Source organism: Drosophila hydei, unplaced genomic scaffold (genome assembly GCF_003285905.1).
Source record: "Drosophila hydei strain 15085-1641.00,03,60 unplaced genomic scaffold, DhydRS2 tig00000063-arrow-pilon, whole genome shotgun sequence".
In the NCBI taxonomy this organism is placed as follows: domain Eukaryota; kingdom Metazoa; phylum Arthropoda; class Insecta; order Diptera; family Drosophilidae; genus Drosophila; species Drosophila hydei.
In genome coordinates, this window is record NW_022045657.1 from 3409768 (window position 1) to 3429601 (window position 19834).

The 19834-nt window shown below is 39.5% G+C and overlaps 3 protein-coding genes across 4 annotated transcripts; all 3 read right to left on the reverse strand.

Moving 5' to 3' along the window:
• Positions 1-371: 371 nt before the first annotated feature.
• Positions 372-1486, reverse strand: LOC111604880. 2 transcript variants are annotated; one of them, XM_023323118.2, is made up of 2 exons: positions 1314-1388; positions 372-1256 (listed from the first exon to the last, which is right to left on the reverse strand). In XM_023323118.2, exon 2 carries the CDS (start codon positions 1242-1244, stop codon positions 726-728), a length of 519 nt encoding a protein of 172 aa, XP_023178886.1. In that variant the 5' UTR covers positions 1245-1256; positions 1314-1388; the 3' UTR covers positions 372-725. The 2 variants fall into 2 exon arrangements, with proteins under 2 accessions (XP_023178886.1, XP_023178885.1); XM_023323117.2 differs by having other exon boundaries at positions 373-1244; positions 1314-1486.
• Positions 1487-7624: 6138 nt separating this feature from the next.
• LOC111593338 lies at positions 7625-8570 on the reverse strand. Its single transcript, XM_023306048.1, has 2 exons — positions 8291-8570; positions 7625-8219 (listed from the first exon to the last, which is right to left on the reverse strand). The coding sequence occupies exons 1-2, from the start codon at positions 8459-8461 to the stop codon at positions 7704-7706; spliced, it is 687 nt and encodes a 228-aa protein (XP_023161816.1). The 5' UTR covers positions 8462-8570; the 3' UTR covers positions 7625-7703.
• Positions 8571-9035: 465 nt separating this feature from the next.
• On the reverse strand, positions 9036-9810 carry LOC111593331. The gene is made up of 2 exons (XM_023306042.2): positions 9636-9810; positions 9036-9557 (listed from the first exon to the last, which is right to left on the reverse strand). Exons 1-2 carry the CDS (start codon positions 9771-9773, stop codon positions 9036-9038), a joined length of 660 nt encoding a protein of 219 aa, XP_023161810.2. The 5' UTR covers positions 9774-9810.
• Positions 9811-19834: the final 10024 nt, after the last annotated feature.

Here is a 19834-nt window from a genome sequence, read left to right on the forward strand (position 1 = left end):
TATTTACTATAGCATTTGTAAGCCTTTCTGCCTACAGGGCATCTGGGAGTCCTGCCTACTCGAGTTAAGCGCTATAAAATTGCACTCATATGTGCTTATTGAGCCATGGGCGTGCACCATTGCCCTCAAAATTGAGCCACTGACCCCACCAGAGAATCCATCGCTTAGAAATCCATTTCACATAGTTCGCTCTTAAGTTATACATACATATTGATTTAATCTGAATACAAATCGCTTAACAGCAAAAAAGAAAATGAGCAACAAAAATTGGGAAAAAAACGAATAAAAACAAAATGCTTTGAAACTATGCAAGAAAAGTTGCTGCAAGGAGCAAAGTATTTTTTGGCGAGCTTGAAGGAAGTGTATTAAAGATAGTATAGTATAGTAGAGAGCTGCGATTATTATATTTTGCAATTTAAGATAACAAGAAAGTTCAGTTTTTCCTTAAATATATTTTACAACTAAAGAATATATTTTGAAAATTTCAATTTCGGAAAATTTGATTTGTTTGCGAGGCTTTCAACTGATGCGATTCGAACTCCGTTAACAATTAATTATTCGTGCAACTAGTACTAATACTATTACTTCTACGCTCAGTTCTACTGTTGTTGCTACTACTGCTACGAGCTGTAGCAGTAGTAACAGCAGCAGTAGTACTCAGAACATAATTAATAGTATTAGTAGTAGTAGTAATAATATACAATATATTCGAAACTTTTGATACACTAATTCCACTTGAACAAACTCAGTAGAAAAATCATTAGAAATATTGTTGAAACTTCTCCTGTGAAGTGATCTGCAGCATTGCATCGATCCGGTGACTGCTCTGTCCAGATTATCTGTGAGCCGATGCCCATCTTATCGGCATCCGCCTGAATTATGTCGATGATATTTTGATCTAACTTTCGCTGACGCGTCAGCAGCTTGAAGAGTGGCATAGGCGAAATGCTCGAGTAGCCACAGAGTATAGTCATGAGCTGAGGATCGCTATAGACCACTTTGTAGGTGACGGTGACGTTCATTTTCCTGGCTCTATAATTTAACTGAAATATGCTGTTCTTTGTGAAATTATTCCAAGGAAACGACACCGTCTGTTTGACAGCTCGAATTTCCTCATGGATTGTGCTAATGTATTCCAAATACAGCTTGAGTTTTATATCCGCAGTTGGTGGCACGGAGACATTCAGGCACTTCATAACATCCATATTAGGCACGCGAGCTGCCTCATACCAATAGCCCGACATCTAAGGAAAAATCTGCTCGATCAGTTATCTTCTATATAGCTTAACACATATGTAAAGCACATAACTTACGGCAGTTAGATTAAGTGGCTTTGCCCGAACCTCTCGATTGCATGAGAATAGTCTCAGACCTCCGATTTTGCGTTGATATTGAGCACAGCCCGTCGAAACGAGCGCCAGCAACAGCACAAACAATCGTTGAACAGCCATGCCAGAGAGAGAGAGAGAGAGGTCTGTGCCGCACAGCCTCCGCCAAGCAACTGATTAGCATGCTGCCTAACTAAACACTTTTAAGAATGCTACGCTTATCAGACAATTGTTATACATATACAGATACAATCTATACTTTATAGAGAGAGAGAGAAGTAGAGAGCGAGAGCTGGTTAGTAAGCGACAACTAAGACACGTGCTTGATATAAATGCGACAAATATATAAACATGGGTATCTTATCGTCTAGCCTATAACTGTGTTGTCAGTATTAAAATGCAATTTCCATTTATTGTCAGAGTGAAAATTTTATATAGCAATACGCAAACATATATTTAATATAAGTTCAGCTAATTTATTGATTTTGAAAATACTTTACATAATAAAAGCAAGATTTGTGCAAGATTTAGTATTTATAGATTTAGTATTAATTTAGTTTTAGCTAATTTCCTATTAAATATTTTTTATTTAAATTTTCTTTCTTTATTATTCAATATTAGGTTATTTATTTATTTAATAAAAAATACTTTTTTAGTTTTTTTTATATTAAGTATTATTTTTTTATTTCATATTAAATATTATTTTATTTATTTTAGATTATTGTTATTTATGTTATATAAATATGTCAAAACAAATGCTTTCTACAGCTTCCCTCTTCTTAATATATATATATATATATATATATAATATATATATATATATATGTTGGAGCGTCGTTAGTATTTTCCATGGCTCTAATAGCGCAGCGAGTTTCGATGCGCAGGCTTCTCGATTCAAAGTTGAACTACTCGCCTTTTCGTTTCTCTGCCTCGCACCGAACCACACTCGACGACAGCGTTGTAGCGCTGTCGTCGCGCTATAACGGAACTTCTTAAAGCGACAAAATGCAAAGGACCAATCAGGGCGCAATTAGCGGCTGATGCAATATTTTTTAGTATGATGAAATTAGGAATTCTGGTAATAACCAGAATTCTCATACAAAGCAATACACACACAGGAATTCTGGTAATAACCAGAATTCTCATACAAAGCAATACACACACAGCGCGTACGTGCAACACGCAGGAACTATCAAATACAGTGCGTACATACAGTACGCTCCGACACGGCCATCCTGACCTTGACACGTCCTCGTGTAATATGCCAAACATTAACTTTAAAAATGTCTTTGTAATAGATTTCAAACTTAATTCATCGTCTCTTTTAGACGGATATCCAACCAATAATCATCGTTTCTCTTAAACGGATAACCATTAACAATCGTCTCTCTTAGACGGATATCCAACTGATAAAATATTCAGTTCAACATTTCTTCATACAAACTCTTAACATTTATTCTTAATTAAAACATTTGAAAACATATTTCTTTCAATTCAATTCAATAACTTCACCTATGCAAGTTACAAAAATAAAACATGATGCTTGTTTTATTACATAATATTTTGCCAAATTGTCGATTTTACATTTTCTTTAACTAAATTTCCAAATTTCATTCAAAAAGAAACAATCATCGTCTCACTTGGACGGATAACCTTCGTCTCACTTGGACGGCTCACCATCGTCTCACTTGGACGGATAACCTTCGTCTCACTTGGACGGCTCACCATCGTCTCACTTGGACGGATAACCTTCGTCTCACTTGGACGGCTCACCATCGTCTCACTTGGACGGTTCACCCTCTGCTTCTATCAGACCATTTGACGAGCCTGGATCTTCATCCTCAATGTCCAGCTCATGGGGCACATTTCCCTCTGGAAATTTTCTTGTGTCCTCGTGACAGTATTTATATAATCGTTTACTCGATAACGACTTTAACATGTATCTGTCACCGTCTAGGACTTTAACTACCAAAAATGGACCCTTGAATTTTGGGTCTAGTTTTGTCTGGTGTCTCTCCTCGTTCTTGAGAAGGACATAGTCACCGACACTGTGTCTTACAACGGCGGCCTTGGACTTATCAAATCGATTTTTGTTGTAAAAGGCTAAAGATTTCATACTGCTACTTGCTCGAGCCCGTGTGGAGTCTAAGTCTACTTCCAATTCTGTGTCCAATGGAGGAACTAATCCAAGAGGTCGACCTTCTTTCCCTATTAACATTTCTAAGGGACTAGCCTCAGTTGCCCGATTTGTTGTGCAGTTTAAAGCTAGCTGCACCTCGCCGAGAGCATCTTGCCAGGGCCTTTGGCTTAATTCGACTGCAGTTAATAGGTTCTTGAGCGTGCTCATAACGCGCTCAACTTGTCCATTAGCACGACTTGCCCCAGTCGCGATTAAATGAAGTTTTATGGTTTTTGAACAGCAAAATTCTGCAAACTGCCCGCTAGAAAAACATCTACCCTGATCAGCTATAATGCGTGTTGGTGCACCAAACAAGGAAGTTGAAGACTTTATGGCCCTGATACAACTCTCCGTATCTATTTTGAGAGTGTGGTACAGGTGTACGAATTTTGTGAAGCTGTCAATTTGAACAATGATATATTCCTTTAAATCACTTTTACCACTTAATTTGCCAGTAATGTCCATATGGACGGTGTGCCAAGGGATGCTAACCCTTGGTATAGGATGTAATTCTGCTTGAACTTTGCCGGAATGTGACTTTGCTGTCCTGCAGGTTATACAATTGTCAACAAATTTACGGACATATTTGTTCATTTTCTCAAACCAGTAAAATTGGTAAACTTTGTCAAGTGTTTTTTGCCAACCAAGGTGCATGATTGACTCATGTACCTGGTTAACTACTGACCATCTGAAATTTCGGGGCACAACTGGCAAGCATCGTGTCTTACCATTTTTTGGATTTTACGAAACAACATCCCTTTTCTCAAATCATATGTTTTAGTTACTTCGTCTAGTAGGTCATTTGAATTCAGTTTACTGACAAGGGCAGCAATATCCGGGTCCAATTGCTGTTCGGCAAACAACCAATTATTTGAGATTTCTGCTATGTTTATTCGCTTCTCGGGAATTTTTTCCAAAATTAATTGTTTCTGAGTGACTGGGTTTCTAGATAAGAAGTCGACATGTGCCATACGTTTTCCTTCTCTGTACTGTATGTCAAACTTGAAAGATTGTAAATAAGACCACCAGCGATGAACTCTAGGAGTTAAGTCTATTTTGGTTCGCGATGCCTTTAACGAGTTACAATCTGTATAAACCACAAATTCTCTGCCAAGCAAGTAGTGACGGAAATGTTTAACGGATGCAAATACTGCCAGAGTTTCAAGCTCATACGAGTGGTACCTAGACTCGGCTGGCGAAGTTGTTTTACTAAAATATTCTACAACGTGAAGCTTATTGTTAATTCGATGTAAAAGCATGGCACCAAATCCGATTGAGCTAGCGTCGGTGTGTAGTTCTATAGGGTATTGCGGGTCGAATATTACCAGAACTGGTTCGTTTGTAAGAATAGTCACAATTTTCTTGCGAATGCTTTCCAACTCAGTAGTCCACGCAAAACTTTCCCTTCCTGATGTTAGGGAATACAACGGCTTTATGACTTGAGAGAATCCGGGTACGAATTTGCGAAAATAGGATGCAAGACCAATAAACTGCCGTACACCAAAAACCGTCTGTGGCGGTGGCAACGATGTTAACGCAACAATCTTTCGCAAGTTTGGTCGAATTTCCCCTGCTCTTACCTCATATCCCAGATATTGAACGACTGTTTTTAAGAAACTACATTTGTTAACATTAAAAATGAATCCAGCATCTGTGAGAATGTCTAGTACTATTTTCAACCTTTCCAATCCTAATTCGACTGTGGGTGACACGATCATGATATCATCCATGTAAACAATCACGTATGAATAGGCCAAGTCACCCAAGGCACGCATGACTGCCCGTTGGAAAACGGATGGCGCATTTTTGAGTCCGAACGGCATGGTCAGGAACTCATATTGACCGTCCGGGGTCACAAATGCAGTGTATTCTATGGAATCAGGGTGGATAGGAATTTGGTGGAAACCACTCGCCATATCAAGACACGTGAAGTAATTTGCGCCACGCAGCCTAGCGATCTGGTCGCTAATGAGCGGCAAAGGGTACCTGTCTGCGATTGTGTTAGAGTTTAACTCTCTGTAGTCGACACAAAGTCGGTCTGTACCATTTTTCTTCTTGACAAGCAGCATAGGACTGGCAAAAGGGGAGCAGCTGGGTCGAATGATGTTGCATTTAAGTAACTCACTTAACTTTTCTCGGACAATGTCTCTTTCTTCAGGGCTAAGTCTATAGGGCCGGCGTTGTACAGTTTTGGTTGGATCAATCAAGCGAATTTTCATTTCCCCTGTCGTGACTCGTGTAGATGGTGCCCCTTTTACAAGTGCAGTGGAGTAATTCTCAAGCATTTTTATTAGTTTGTCTTTATCAGCCTCGCGCAATTCGGTATCGAGATTTGTAAGGTCAACTGGTTCCCTATCTATTGAGCAAATATTTACGGCTTTGGCTTTTACTACGTTAAACGTGTTTTGTGATATAGTGACATTAAATCCTTGTTTAAGAATTTCGCGGCCAATAACAATGTCGCTTTTCAAATGATTATCTTGCACTACATGGAACAATATTTGAAGTGCGTTCTCATTTATGGTGACTTGGCTTAATATTTGTAAGGTGCTATATATGCCAGTATCGCCTATACCTTTTAGCATGATAATGCTGTTAAAACGCTTACCAGCTAGCTTACTACATATTTTCTCTCTAATGAGTGAACACTCTGCGCCAGAATCAAAAGAAATTGGGTAAGTCTCACCGAGCTGCATCATCACTCCAGTTGGCTCTGGTACAAAGCACTGGTTCACAGTTTTCCGTTGGAATGCTCCCTGTGTACTTGTTGATTCCTTTTTCGGACATTGATTTGCGAAGTGTCCAGGCTGGCCGCACTTGAAGCAAGTAACAGTTGGCTTGTCTCGCTGAGATGTCGCGTCCCCCTTTTGTCGCATTTTGGCTCTGCACTCAGCAATTTTATGTCCTGGTTTGCCACAGAAATGGCACACTATTGTCAATATTCTCCTCTTCTTGGCGTCAGGTCCAGGTCCGGAGTCGTCATCACGGTCAACATTACGATGTTTTTTAAAGGAGAATGCGCCTAGTTCGGATTGCAAGTCACTTCTAGTTTGAACTTTTGACGTGAACACAATCCGTTCCAAGCGGTTATCCACATTGGCTAAATGCGCGAGCACAATTGAAACAGCAATTTCTTCGATGTTTTTGTTTTTCCAATTGGAAGTTAAAGTGGTCACCAAGCGGCTAGCATAAACCGCAAGACATTCGCCGTTAGTTGGGCGACTGTTTAGTAGATTTAGAAACATTGCCGACGACGTTTCACTATTTTCGTAGCGGCGGAGGAATAATTCCTTAAATTCAATCCACTTAATGCCGGGATATGCAATTTGAGTTAGCCACTGTGAGGCACTGCCCACCATAGCTTCGCTTAGTGCCATGATGAGTCTGCTTCCTTCTAGGGGCTGTTCCGTTAATATAATGTCAGCTGTGATGGACCACTTTGAGGCATCTGCACCTGCAGTGTCAGAGAAAAATTTTGGCAAAGTGACGCCACGAGTCTGCTGTTGCTCCCGTGTTGACGCTTGCATGGTTCTTGCAAGCTCCAGCAGATTCTGGTTCTGCATTTGTAAAATTATGCGCCACTGATCCTCTGAGAATGCAGGAGGTGGTGCTGATCCCACTTCTGATGTTGGAGCGTCGTTAGTATTTTCCATGGCTCTAATAGCGCAGCGAGTTTCGATGCGCAGGCTTCTCGATTCAAAGTTGAACTACTCGCCTTTTCGTTTCTCTGCCTCGCACCGAACCACACTCGACGACAGCGTTGTAGCGCTGTCGTCGCGCTATAACGGAACTTCTTAAAGCGACAAAATGCAAAGGACCAATCAGGGCGCAATTAGCGGCTGATGCAATATTTTTTAGTATGATGAAATTAGGAATTCTGGTAATAACCAGAATTCTCATACAAAGCAATACACACACAGGAATTCTGGTAATAACCAGAATTCTCATACAAAGCAATACACACACAGGAATTCTGGTAATAACCAGAATTCTCATACAAAGCAATACACACACAGCGCGTACGTGCAACACGCAGGAACTATCAAATACAGTGCGTACATACAGTACGCTCCGACATATATATATATATATATATATATATATATAATATGCACCCACTAACACTTATTACACATTAGAATACCCAAATATTACTCATAAGCAACTATTTCCTGTTATAGGGCGATAAGCACTCCCTAGTTCCACAGAGTCCGGACGATAGCCAAGACCAATATGGTTACGATTGCCATTTCTGTACGAGCGGCGGCATTGCAACGATCCGCAGATTGTTCCGTCCAGATAATATCATCGGCATAGCCATTTGCTTCCAGCAGCCTATTAATCAAGAGCATCTGGTTGGCTGGAATCTCGCGCTGGCGTGATAATACTTTAATGATAGGCAAAGTCGCTGAGGCCGCGTAGCCGCAGAGGATGACAAACTGCTTAGGATAGCTGAACTGTATTTTATATGTTAGGGTTAGATTCATCAAAGGTGTGTCGTATTGCAATTTGAAGATGCCTTTGGAAGTGTCCTCATTCCAGGGAAATGAAAGAGTCTCCTTAACGACCAATGGTTTTTTCTTATCGACAGTCTGGATGTACTGCAACTCAAGTTGCAATTCCTTATCCACAGTCGATGGCACAGAGACATTTAAACACTTCATTACTTCCAAATTGGGCGCACGAACAATCTCGTACCAATAGCCCGACATCTGTGCAGAGAAAATCAGGTTAGAATCAGACAGACAGTCCGTTTAACAGTGCCTGCTAAAAGTCAACTTACATCTGTGAGGTTAAATGGTTGTCGATCTACTGCAGTACTACAACTCAGATTTTCCGGCAGCTGGGATTGCACACATTGCGTCCAACCCAGTGCCAAAAGCAGCACAAATATTATATTCCTTTCCATTCCAAAGTTCTGCACACTTCCGCACTTAAGCGACAACTGACTCATGCGACGGCCCGTTGGTACAACTTAGCTTATCAATTAGCTATATACAACCATATATATACATAAATATATTGCCATGGCTCTGACGGCTGATGAGTCTTAACTTTTGTGCAGATTATGTTATCGATCTGTTATCATTATTTCGACTTTTATTGGTCTCTTGTAAAGAGTGTATTGTAGGGAAAAGCGTATATTGGTTTTTGTGAATTGTCAAAAAGTCAGTGGACTCTGTTGAGGTTCATCAAGAGTCGTATAGACATATGTATGTATATATAGTTACTATGCATACGGTTTTCTAGTCTTGAAAGTAGAATTAACTAGTTTTACAGGTGGAACTCTTCTACTTTTACTTTAATTACATAACTCCTATGACATAACTAATACGAAAATATTCATATTACGTTAGCTGTGCTCGTCTTTGGCGAGTATTATGCAGTCAGTAGCGCACATAACGATGAGTTTGCTGCTTGGCTAGACAAAATCTCTTTTAATTATCAATTTTGCTCTTGGCAAAAATCAATTTTAGCTCATTTTCAGCTCTTAGCCATGCCCATCCAAACTCTCATTTTCATTACTTCTAAGTTATGTATATATTTAAGAGTGTCAATACAGTGATAGCAAGCGATAATGTAATTGGAGAGCTGACAAACGTACATATGGCAGTATCACAGCTGGATTTATCCACCCAAATAAAATTTCGCTTCAATTTCTTTCTTTCCAATTGATCGCCAATGAGCTCTTTGATTTGGGGATCCAGATCTATCCGACGCGAAAATATCTTAATTCTCAATACGGGCGTGACCGGAGAATGACTGCATATAATTGTCATATTCACGTAATCAGTATAGACGACCATAAAGCGTAGAAATGTTGTCATATCGCGCATCTCATACTTCACCAGAAAAATGCTATTGTTGGTAAATTGGTTCATTGGAAATGAAACTGTGTCCTTGTTTTTTTTTACACTTTCACCGATGTGGCTAACATAGCTCAGCCTTATATTCAGAATCGGGCTCCCACTCTCTGGCACTTCTACTGTGAGGCACGTTAAAGAGCTTGTCTTGGGAAAACGTCCCACCTCATGCCATATGCCCTTAAGCTGTATAGAGATTCGTGTACGTCATATCGAATCGAATCGAATCAACATTTAAGCATATGAATCTAGATGTCAACTTACACCCATCAAATTAAGCGGCATGCCCCTAGGGGCCCTTTTGCAATCCATCAAGTATCTGTCCATCATTGCCCTCGGAGATGCAATGCAGTGCACCCAAGGTAACAACTGGAGCAACATAATATATATTTTTATCTTCATTGCAAGATATTGTCACAGCTCTGCTAATACTTTCGAAACTATTATGCTTTTAAAGCCAGTTTACTATGTTACTATTTCTCTAGTCAAATTTGGTTTCCTGTAGGCTTACGGAATAGCCAATGCCATTGTCTAGCTGCAGTTTTTATATGCCTAACCTTTTCTATAAGCCTAAATTAGCTGTTCCCTTCTCCTCAAAGCTTTAGCAGCTTTAACTTTGTTCTTACCCAAAACCAAAAGAATTATGCATTTTGTGTGCCGAGCTCGCTGCTTAAATATGCAGCTAAAGCCAAAAGCCGGCAACTTCCAGCATACCAAAAAAATATATATAAAAAGGACTATGAGCAAAAAAAAAATGACAGTGAATAAAGCAGGCAGCGCAAACATGCGAAACTATTAAAAACATGTCTTTGTCCTTTGGCTTTGGCTGCATATAATGAAATTCCTTTGCCCCTTGGCCCCCCCCGCCCCGAAAACTCCAAAGCTCCTCAGTATCAATCTAGGTGAAATATTAACAAGCCAGTCGCAGTCTGAAGTTGCACGATAGAAGGCCGATGTCGTTCCCGACGACAGCTCATAAAAATTCCTAGCTACAAAGCGGCTGCTCCTCTCCCTACCTCTTTCTTCCTCTCTCTGTGTGTCTCTCTCTCTCTCTATCTCTTTCTCTCTGCTGCTCTTCCATGAAATGAAATGAAAGCAGACCGTGAGCTCTGGTTAAAGCACCAACAGACGCTGAAACAATAGACTTGAGTTAACTTAAATTGATTTCCAGACGCGACAGTGTTTAGGGAAATCCATCCAGCCACGCCCACCCAGCCCGCGCCGCAATACGCAGACGTTGCACTAAGTGGAAGTGGAAGTGGAAGTAGCCTCTGCACCTTGATTGCAAGTTATTTGAAATTTTGTGAAAATCTCTGAATAAAAAACAAGCAGAAGTAAGAGCATTCCAGACGAGCAGATACCCTGTTTATCAAGCTTCAATACTTCTTAGTCACGGCAGGATGTAGTTCGAAAGGACATGCTGCTTTAGTTTATATTAATCTTAATCTAGCATACCCAAGTTTACTTGTACAGGGTATTCAGTAAGTCAGCCAGCAGGCACTACGAGCTCTCCGGCAGCTTCTTTTATAACGTTGCACTTGAAAATCTTGAGATTGCACATGAAATTTTTGTTGCAATTTGTTGGCGCATTGTTTGCCAACATTTGGCGCGAGCAGAGCGGACACGGGGCAAGGGACACTTCTTTAACTAAAGTTGCTTTGTTGCAGTTGCTCAATTTGGTTGACTGACTTTCTCACTTTTATTACTCCGCTGCATATTGAAATCTTCTCTTCATTTATGCCACTCAATGAACACTTTGACGTCGCTGTGACAGTCTGAAGTGCGAATTCAGATTCTCGTTGTTTGCTCAAATTGTGTCCATTTCCAGCACTGGCAGTGGACAGTTCGGCAAATCAGTGTCAACTTATCTAATTGGCTAAAAGTAATTCGAATGTTGATGTGGCGCTTAAGCTTCCAAAATATAAAAACTCATTGGGTATATATTATAGAATCGTATAGTATACATTACTATAAATCGATACCTGTAAAATATAAAGTTTTGAAGACAACTGAAATATATGTGTGGGTCGCATAAGTATTTCAAGAGTTGCTTTGACAGACGGACATAAGCCATAATGAAAATCTTATATTTCTATAAAAAATAGGTAGAATTAGGTGATTTATATATTTCTGTCTGCAATCTATATAATTAGGAAATTATTGTAATGGAATCTATTATATATGATAAACAACATTCACTCAATGAACTATGAAACTTGCTTAAGCTTTACCAAACACTCTTTATAAATTTAATTACTCAAGAAACCCTAATCCAAAGGCAAACTTTTTCTTGCTTATTAAGGAACTCTAAAAAAAATTTAAAAATTTATTTAATTTAGTAGCCAAGAATTAGACTCTACTTGTGAAAGTGCGATGAATTCTGGACTTAAAGTGAGACTCTTTCCTAATGTGGCGCCTCTAAGTGACAGTGAGATTGGAAGATAGGATGAAGGATAGAGGATCAGTAAATTAAAGAGACGAGATCGTGATGACAGAAGAAAGATTTTTATATACATTTAAAAAGATTTTGAAGCGGAGAGGATGAACTTGCCGTAAGACTATATTCAGAAACATATTTTTTAATGATTCCACTTTAAAAATACATTACACTGCAACAGAATATCTGAATAGTAGCTGTAATTATGAATCTTTAATTATTATAAATTAGTATTATAAATACGATAAATAATCTATGAATATGCAGTGCTAGAAATCTTGATTTACAAGCACCATTGAAAAGCTTTAACTGACTTTACGACTGATTAGGGCCAACAAGCTGCACTAGTTATTGTAAATAAATGTAATATATATAAAGAAAAACTTACTTTAGTAATATTACAAGCTGTGCCTTTTCTTAGACGCCCAGAAATCTGAGCAGTCAGGTGCCCTGTGAAAAGCAGTTGAGAATTATAGAAACTTAGCTGAAGCTTGAAGCTTGAAGCTCTTCTTGCATCGTTTGCGCTTACGCAGTTATTAAAAGCAGCTCGATATGATCGCTGATTGCTTAACTTTCACCTTGTCGCCCAGTTAAGAGCACAATTTATAAAGCGCTCGTCGTCTGCAACAATGGAGTTGCAACAATGAGAGCCCGCTTCGGTCTTTACTGGGCTGGGGGCAAATGGGGCCTGCACTTGAAGACATTTCGCACCGGCTGGCCATGGAGCTGAGGGCCAGCGCAAACTTTTTAAGTGAATTTTTGATTAGATCTGGGCAAAGTTTTTGTCGCCAGCGACAACAAACGGCATCGCATGCATTCCGCCAGAGTTGCCAACGTTGCTCAACGCAAAGTCGCCCAGCTAGTTGTGCCCTTTTGTAATTTGCGCAAAAGTCTATTTATTTGCGCAAACGATAATAATAAAATATGCGCTGCAGATAGTGCCTAGTAGAGCATAAAGTTGACTGCCACACACCCGGACATCGGGCAGCTGGGCCTGGTCCACAATTACGAGGCTCAGACTGAGAGGCTCAGACGCTGTACCTGTTTCTAGCCAAAACTTTTCGCAAACAGCTCACAGTTTCTCTAGCCCTCTCTCTCGCTCCCTCTCTCTCAATTCAAGTTAAAGTTTCTGTACGAAAGTTAATAAAATTATTTGCCACAGACGTTGATAAATATGACACAGAAGCCCTTCGCAATGGCAAATAAATAGTAGTGCAATACAAAATGGCGTCTGCTGCAGCTAACGGTGTAAACAATATGGCGGCAGCGGACAGATACTTTGGCAAATTATTTGCCCAAGGCTTATTACATTCTCTATGTGTGTGTGTGTAACGTCAAAGCAGACTAGTAATAAAACATGAAAGTCTCTTTAATAGCTAAATTATCTAATCTAATTAATACCGATTGCTGCTGGCTTGAAAGATTCGATAAGATAACTATGGAATAATGAGGAATGCGTTTACTCATAGCTGAAATTCTAATGAATCATCAAAATACCAATAAAGTTTCTAAGAAAGAATAATTTAAAAAAGTTATTTCATATATATATTTCAAATACTCGCAATCTATAGCTTACTACATCTTTGTCTTAGCTCTACAAAGTAGAAGCAGCTGATTTACCTTATTATTAAGCAACATTCTGAAAAGTGTATCTCTTGGCTGCATTCTGATTCGATGCGCTCAAAACTTATTTCACGCAAATCAAGTCACATTTGAAGAAACATTTTCTACATCTCGAGTCCCCTAGCCCTGTGCGACGCCCACATCTGAGTGCAACTGCTAACCACACTTAAATGAATCAACAGAATTCGCCATTAAAGCAGAGTTCTGTACTTTGCGAAAGCACCCCTATACCATGTACAACTGAAGGGTGTTTGCTTAGCTCTTTTCTGTATTTTGTTTTTTTTCTCTTCTTTTTTTTACCAGATGCATTCGATGTGTGTAGTTATTATTCATTGTCGTGCTTGAGCAAATATCAAATAAAGTTTTTTTGCTTTGCTTCTGGGCGAATTTCTATTTTTCTTCATCTATATATGTTGATACTTTTTGCGCATATGAGCGGGGCGTGTTTTTTTTATAGCCAATCCCTTCATGAATCTTTGCTTTTTTTTTAATCGAAGCATTTGTAGCGTGAAATTGTCCTTGAGTTGGCAATATGCTCGAATTTAAAGTAAAAACTTTGATTGGATCTTAAGTTTGTTAATGTAGGAAAACTGTGCATGCCAGTCATTAGCTAGTCATTAATCATAATTAATTACTGAGAAAGTCACTGACAAAATATGAGTAAATATGCAAAGTACTGAAAGCCGTAAAGGGTTCGAAGTTTTCGATCGATTTGCTGGCAAAATAGAGTCTTTTGCCACAAAACTGTTGACAATAAATCTCAATTTTGGGCAAATTAGGCGACGATATGGCCAACAACAAGGCAACGGCTCCGAAAAGATGAAGATGAAGCTAACTGATATACGATATAGCAGCCCAACCACCTACGCCCTGTCAGGTAAGAGCTAACCTGTTGGGGGCACTGCGACGGGGGCTCTTGACTGGCATGTCAGCCACATATCAAGTGCAGCCATAACTCAACTCTGCAGCCACAAAGCTGGCCATTCCGAGGCGCGCTCCACACTGACATTTGCTCAATTTATCGTTATTTCTCTTTGCTGCCCACAAAAAAAGACGATGAGGAAAAGAAAAACAACAAAAAATCAATTTTTGCCTATGATAAAACTCGAAACAAATTGTTCCGCAAGTCACAAGAAAATTGAAACAAATAATTAAATGATTTTAATACACTTACAGACAAATTTTTAACAACTACAACTAGAAGAAATTTGCACTAATTTTTATTTATATTCGAAACGTATATAAATCTAAATTTCATAACTAGATTTGCATTGGAAGTTTTCAAGAAATATATTGAAAATCCTCAAGAAGCAGACAGCAATATTTCAATTTGCTTTAAATCAAGAAGTTAAACTATTTGGATCTGGAATTTACTATTCTTAATATTAACTAAATTATTTATCTTACACCTATATTTGGTTTATTTGAATGATGTTACAAACGACATCTCTGCGTAAGTATACCCGTTGATGGGTGTCTAAAAAAATGTACTTGGAATCTGGCAAATCGAACTGTTCCCGTTTGCAGAGCTGTTGAGGCATTTAAGTGATTTATGCCTTGGAAACTGTTTTTGAAATGTGGCTCAGATGGCTGAAGCCAGTGCTGGAGCCTAGGCCATGCTCATGAGCTTCGAATTGGTTTCGACTTTCGGCATCGAAGTCGTCGCCACCGTCGCCGTCAACGGAGCTGGCCAAAAGTCAAGAGAGCGCCAAACGCAAAACTGTCCAAGTATACAAATTGGCCGGGCATGAGTTATTGATGATGCAGGCCATGAAATGAACGACCGCTGGCCCGTTGCGCCTACCCCTCTGCCCATATACCCAGCTAACTGGCTGGGAATCTAGCTGCCCCGTAACAAATGTCCGACCATTGAAATGTACCAAAAAATAAGACTAAGCCGACCTCACGAACCCAAGTAACTTGGCTAATTGCAAAATGTTTCTCTCAAAGAGCATTTGAATTAGCTTTTCATTTGCACAACAAGATGAGCTCGTATCGAGCTCTAATGAAAGCAAAATGCTTGGACATTGAGACCATTTTCAAATTCCAATATCTTTGCTTTACTGCCAATCAGGATGTTAAGCTCTAGCTCAGTTCGAATCTTGTGGCTATCGCAATTTATATTAGTCTCAACGCTCTCATGAGCATATAATCGTTATATAACCTAATTAGCTTACTCTATTATACTCTCTATTGGCTGGGTTAGCATATCCTTTAATCCTCTGGCTTCAATGTAAAGCAATTGTTAATTTACTTACTCTAGTCAAGCAGAAGCGATTATAAGACTCTGTTGCTGGCAGTTTCTTCCCTATGACAAACCTTTGTCATAAATGACCTAATTAATGCGTATTAAGTCATACACAATATATAGTCGGGTTATTAAACTAAATTCCAGTAAGCGCATCAAATATGCAAAGCACCCGGCAGAGCCCAAATACCACGAGATCATAACTCATGTCAGGCATAACAAAAGGAATTTTGTCATATACGAGTATATATATATATATATATATATATAGGCTCTTATCAGAGCGACCAAATCGTGTAATTTAATGTTGTGCTAATTTCACCCAACCCAAAGCCATTCCAGGTGAAAGTCGTGACATTTTTGTGGTCCACCCCAGCACCTGGCCACTGGGCACTGGCCCTTGGCCCTTGGCCGTTGGCCAACCACCCTAACAGACTGTGGCTCATTTCTTGCTCATTTCCGTCAAGTGTTGGCCAAGAAACACGAACTATTTACAAATGACCAGACATTTAAGCAAAATGCTTCCGGCCTGGTCAAGCTAAATGCCTGAAAATTATGCTGCCTCAACATGAAATGGCATAAAGGAGAGAGCAAAGGCAAGGCAAGTCGGCTCAGACGAACTCCAAATGCTCTGTGAAGAGTACACGGAAATCGATATCTACTATGAAAAAGAAAAAGAGAATATATTTAATATATATTAATATATTTAAATCAACTAACTTTCGATCTACCAAGCTTCTTCTATCCACCTTTAACTTAAGATTAGTCAAGTTGTGAGCCTTTGTAATCTATCCTAGCCAAATCTATAACTTTGATAAAGGTGCAAGCTAAGGTTAACGGTTCTTAAAATTCCTAAATGATATGCTTAGCAATCTTTTACTGTATAAACAATTAGTATTAATTGACTTGAGAGCAGACTGCCTGATGTAGTCAACATGCCCATTTGCTTGATAGTTCAAAGAAATTGTGAGTTATGTAAACATCCAGGATATGCATGGCAGAGGACAACTGCGACTCGGAGCACGCGCTGGTGTCACCGTGTCAATTGGCCTGAACTGGCTTCAGTTGTCATTGTTGTTGCTGCTGTTGGCCCGACCCAAAGTTGGCTGAGTCTTAATTAAGTTACAGCCGCAAGTAGCAGTCGGCCGGGGCAGGACGATTCAATTTCACAAATATCCGTGCAAGGCGACACCAGCAATCAGCGGCCGTCGCCTCGACATAACCAAACAAATGTTAAATGCTAGAATAAGTTCATAAATTGTCGCCTTGGCGCACCCAATGCGCATCCCTCCCACACCCACGACCCCGCCCAGCCCCTCCAGGCACCCTGCAACTGGCGTTAAAAGCCAAAATGAATGGTCAATATATGAGACATAAATAATTTTTAGGGGTTGTATTTGCGTGTTTGACCAACATTTCCCGTTGCGTTGTTTACTTTCAATTAACCAAAACTGACCGCGCTGCCGGTCGGGGCAACAGACCAAATATATACACATATACATATATAAATATATTGGTTATGAGCAGAGACTAATGTGAAACTTGCTAATTGAGTGCGGCTTGTCACATGAGACAGCAAACAGAGCACGATTTGAATGTGAAGCAAATACATTAGGAGCACGATAATATCTCTTTAAGAGCTAATATAAATTGCGCTCATTATTTAACTATTCAATTGATATTTATTTATGTGTGCCTAATTGAAAAATCACATTCAAACTAAAGTCAAGTTTTAGATCTTAGTTATTATTTAAATTATATTAACTCAGGTTTTAACGATCCCAAGGATTCTTCTATTTCAAAAAATAACCAAGTTAGTATAATTACCAAACAACTTATGTGATCAAATATGAAGTGTAAAACGTCTGAATACCAAACTGTTTATCTAATGTGTAGATCTTTACGCTTAGCTCTTAAGGCCAGGCATCGTTTACTAGTTAAGCTGAAGTTCTATTGTCTGTCATCTTATAATTCCCAACTCGTTAGCCAATCACGCATCATAGCTTCAATAGCCCACTCAGAGAGTCATCTATCGTCTGGCTAGCACTTCCGTCCGTCGGAAGCTCTGGGCCACCCACACGGAGTGGGTCGACGCGGTTCCGCCGGTGGGTGCTGCTGTCACACTTGGCTTCGACTGCTGCTGGTCGTATAATAATCTTGATTTTGTGGTCAATTGAATTCTTAACTTCTCAAGCTAAAGAACACAACAAGGCCGCAAAACGGAAGCTCTACAGATACGAGTATCTCGAGGGCGTGCACAGCGCCTGGTAGACAGTGCCAAGTGGGTGGGCACTGGTGGAGCGCCAATTGCGCAGCTCAACAGCCCACAACGAAATGACTGACCAGAAATTGTGTTGCCTACTTCTTATTGGCCATTGATTTGGCAGAATTGTTGAACGAGTGCGGCCAGCAAAATGGTCAAAAGCCAGGATACCAAAAAATATATTTGCTCCACAATGGAGCTCACTTGTTTACAGTGTGGTGGGGTAGGGACGAAATCTATTTACCGGCTGGGCTATGTACGTAACCAATAAGTATTAGCCAATTTTATGCTTTATGCTCTTTATGAGCCACTGCGGCTCCTCCCGCTGTTGCTGCCTCACTGCGCCTGATTACAGTCCGGACGCCTCAACCGAGACCGGAAAAAGTCTTTACCCACAACAATTCCCCAAAAACATTTTGTTAGCACTTGCTGCTTGTTTCGTTAGTTTCGTGTAGCAACATCTTTATGGGTAATTAAAACTTTTGCCCATTTTGGTATCGATTTGATTTCGGCTATACCCTGTGTAACGCAAGGCCGAAGTGGGCGTAGGCAACAGGCATGAGTGCTGTTAACACAGATATGAGCACTTTATTATAGCCATATTTATATATTCTCAGCTGGCATTAGTTGCATATGTGTTGTAAAACATTTAACGTTTACTCAAGTATTTTATTTCAACTTCTGGATGTCTTTATCTATATATGCAGCATTGTTCATAAAAATAGTAGTGAGATTGCAGCACTATTTGTATGAACATTGCTTTATGTTGTATGAAAATAACTAACTACCATATTAATTTATTAAATATCTTTAAAAACTTATATACAGGGTATCTTTAATTTATATAGATCTTCGATCTATATATAGTTGTGTTCATGAATATATTAGTGCTGCATTACAAAAAAAACAAAATATTTATTGTTCAGTCGCACTACTATTTTTATGAACATTGCATCATATTACATGAAAATACTTAACATATATAATGAATATATATGAAAAATTGTATACAGGGTATCTCCACTGCATGCAGAACTTAATTCTTACTTAGCTTTGTCTTACTTTGCGCTCAACTCCAATTTATTGCAGTTCAATAATACAATTTTTTCCATTCTTCTTCGCTTTGTATACTTATGTCGGTTGTTAGCTCCATCGAACTGTGTGAAACTATTTTCGAATAGTTTTGGGGCACGTCTGTATGTTTGCAACATTATTGAAATGGGCAATGGGCAATGGGCGTGTTGTGTCTGCAGTTCTCCAGTTCTATAGCTTTGCATTCCATTTGCCCTGTTACTTTTCGGCAAATCGGCAAATCCAATCGAAGTTGCAATTATTTGCGGTTTCCTTAACATTGCAAACATTTGTACATACTTACATATATCTTCAAACTTCTGGTGTTTGCAGGCGCTGAACAAAATTTATTGGGTACATAACTTACGTTAAGTTTTAGGTAGTTCGAGAAACACATATAATAGGCTTTACTTTTATACTGAATAATTCTTAAGATAGCAATATGATTTTCTTTATCTAAAGCTTATGATTAAATTTCCCACTAGACATATGACTTCGTATATGAACGCATCGTGGCATTCAACTCAAGCTGAAAGGATTAAGCACACATAACTTTGCAAGCGTCAGCGCTGCGAGTCCTTTATGGGAATGTAACTAGCAAATGGACTTATCGCACACACCTGGGCGTGGCACTAGACGCCCCATTGGGATGACGAAAAGCAGATTTGCTGTATTATCTGACGGCAAATGCTAACTCCAAAAAGCCTTTGCACAAATTTTCAAGTATTAGCGCTCAAATGCCCCCTCGGGCAGCGCCCCACAGACAAACTTCCGCTTGTTTGTTGGGGAGCTTAAAACTACGGGCTATCAGACGCACACAC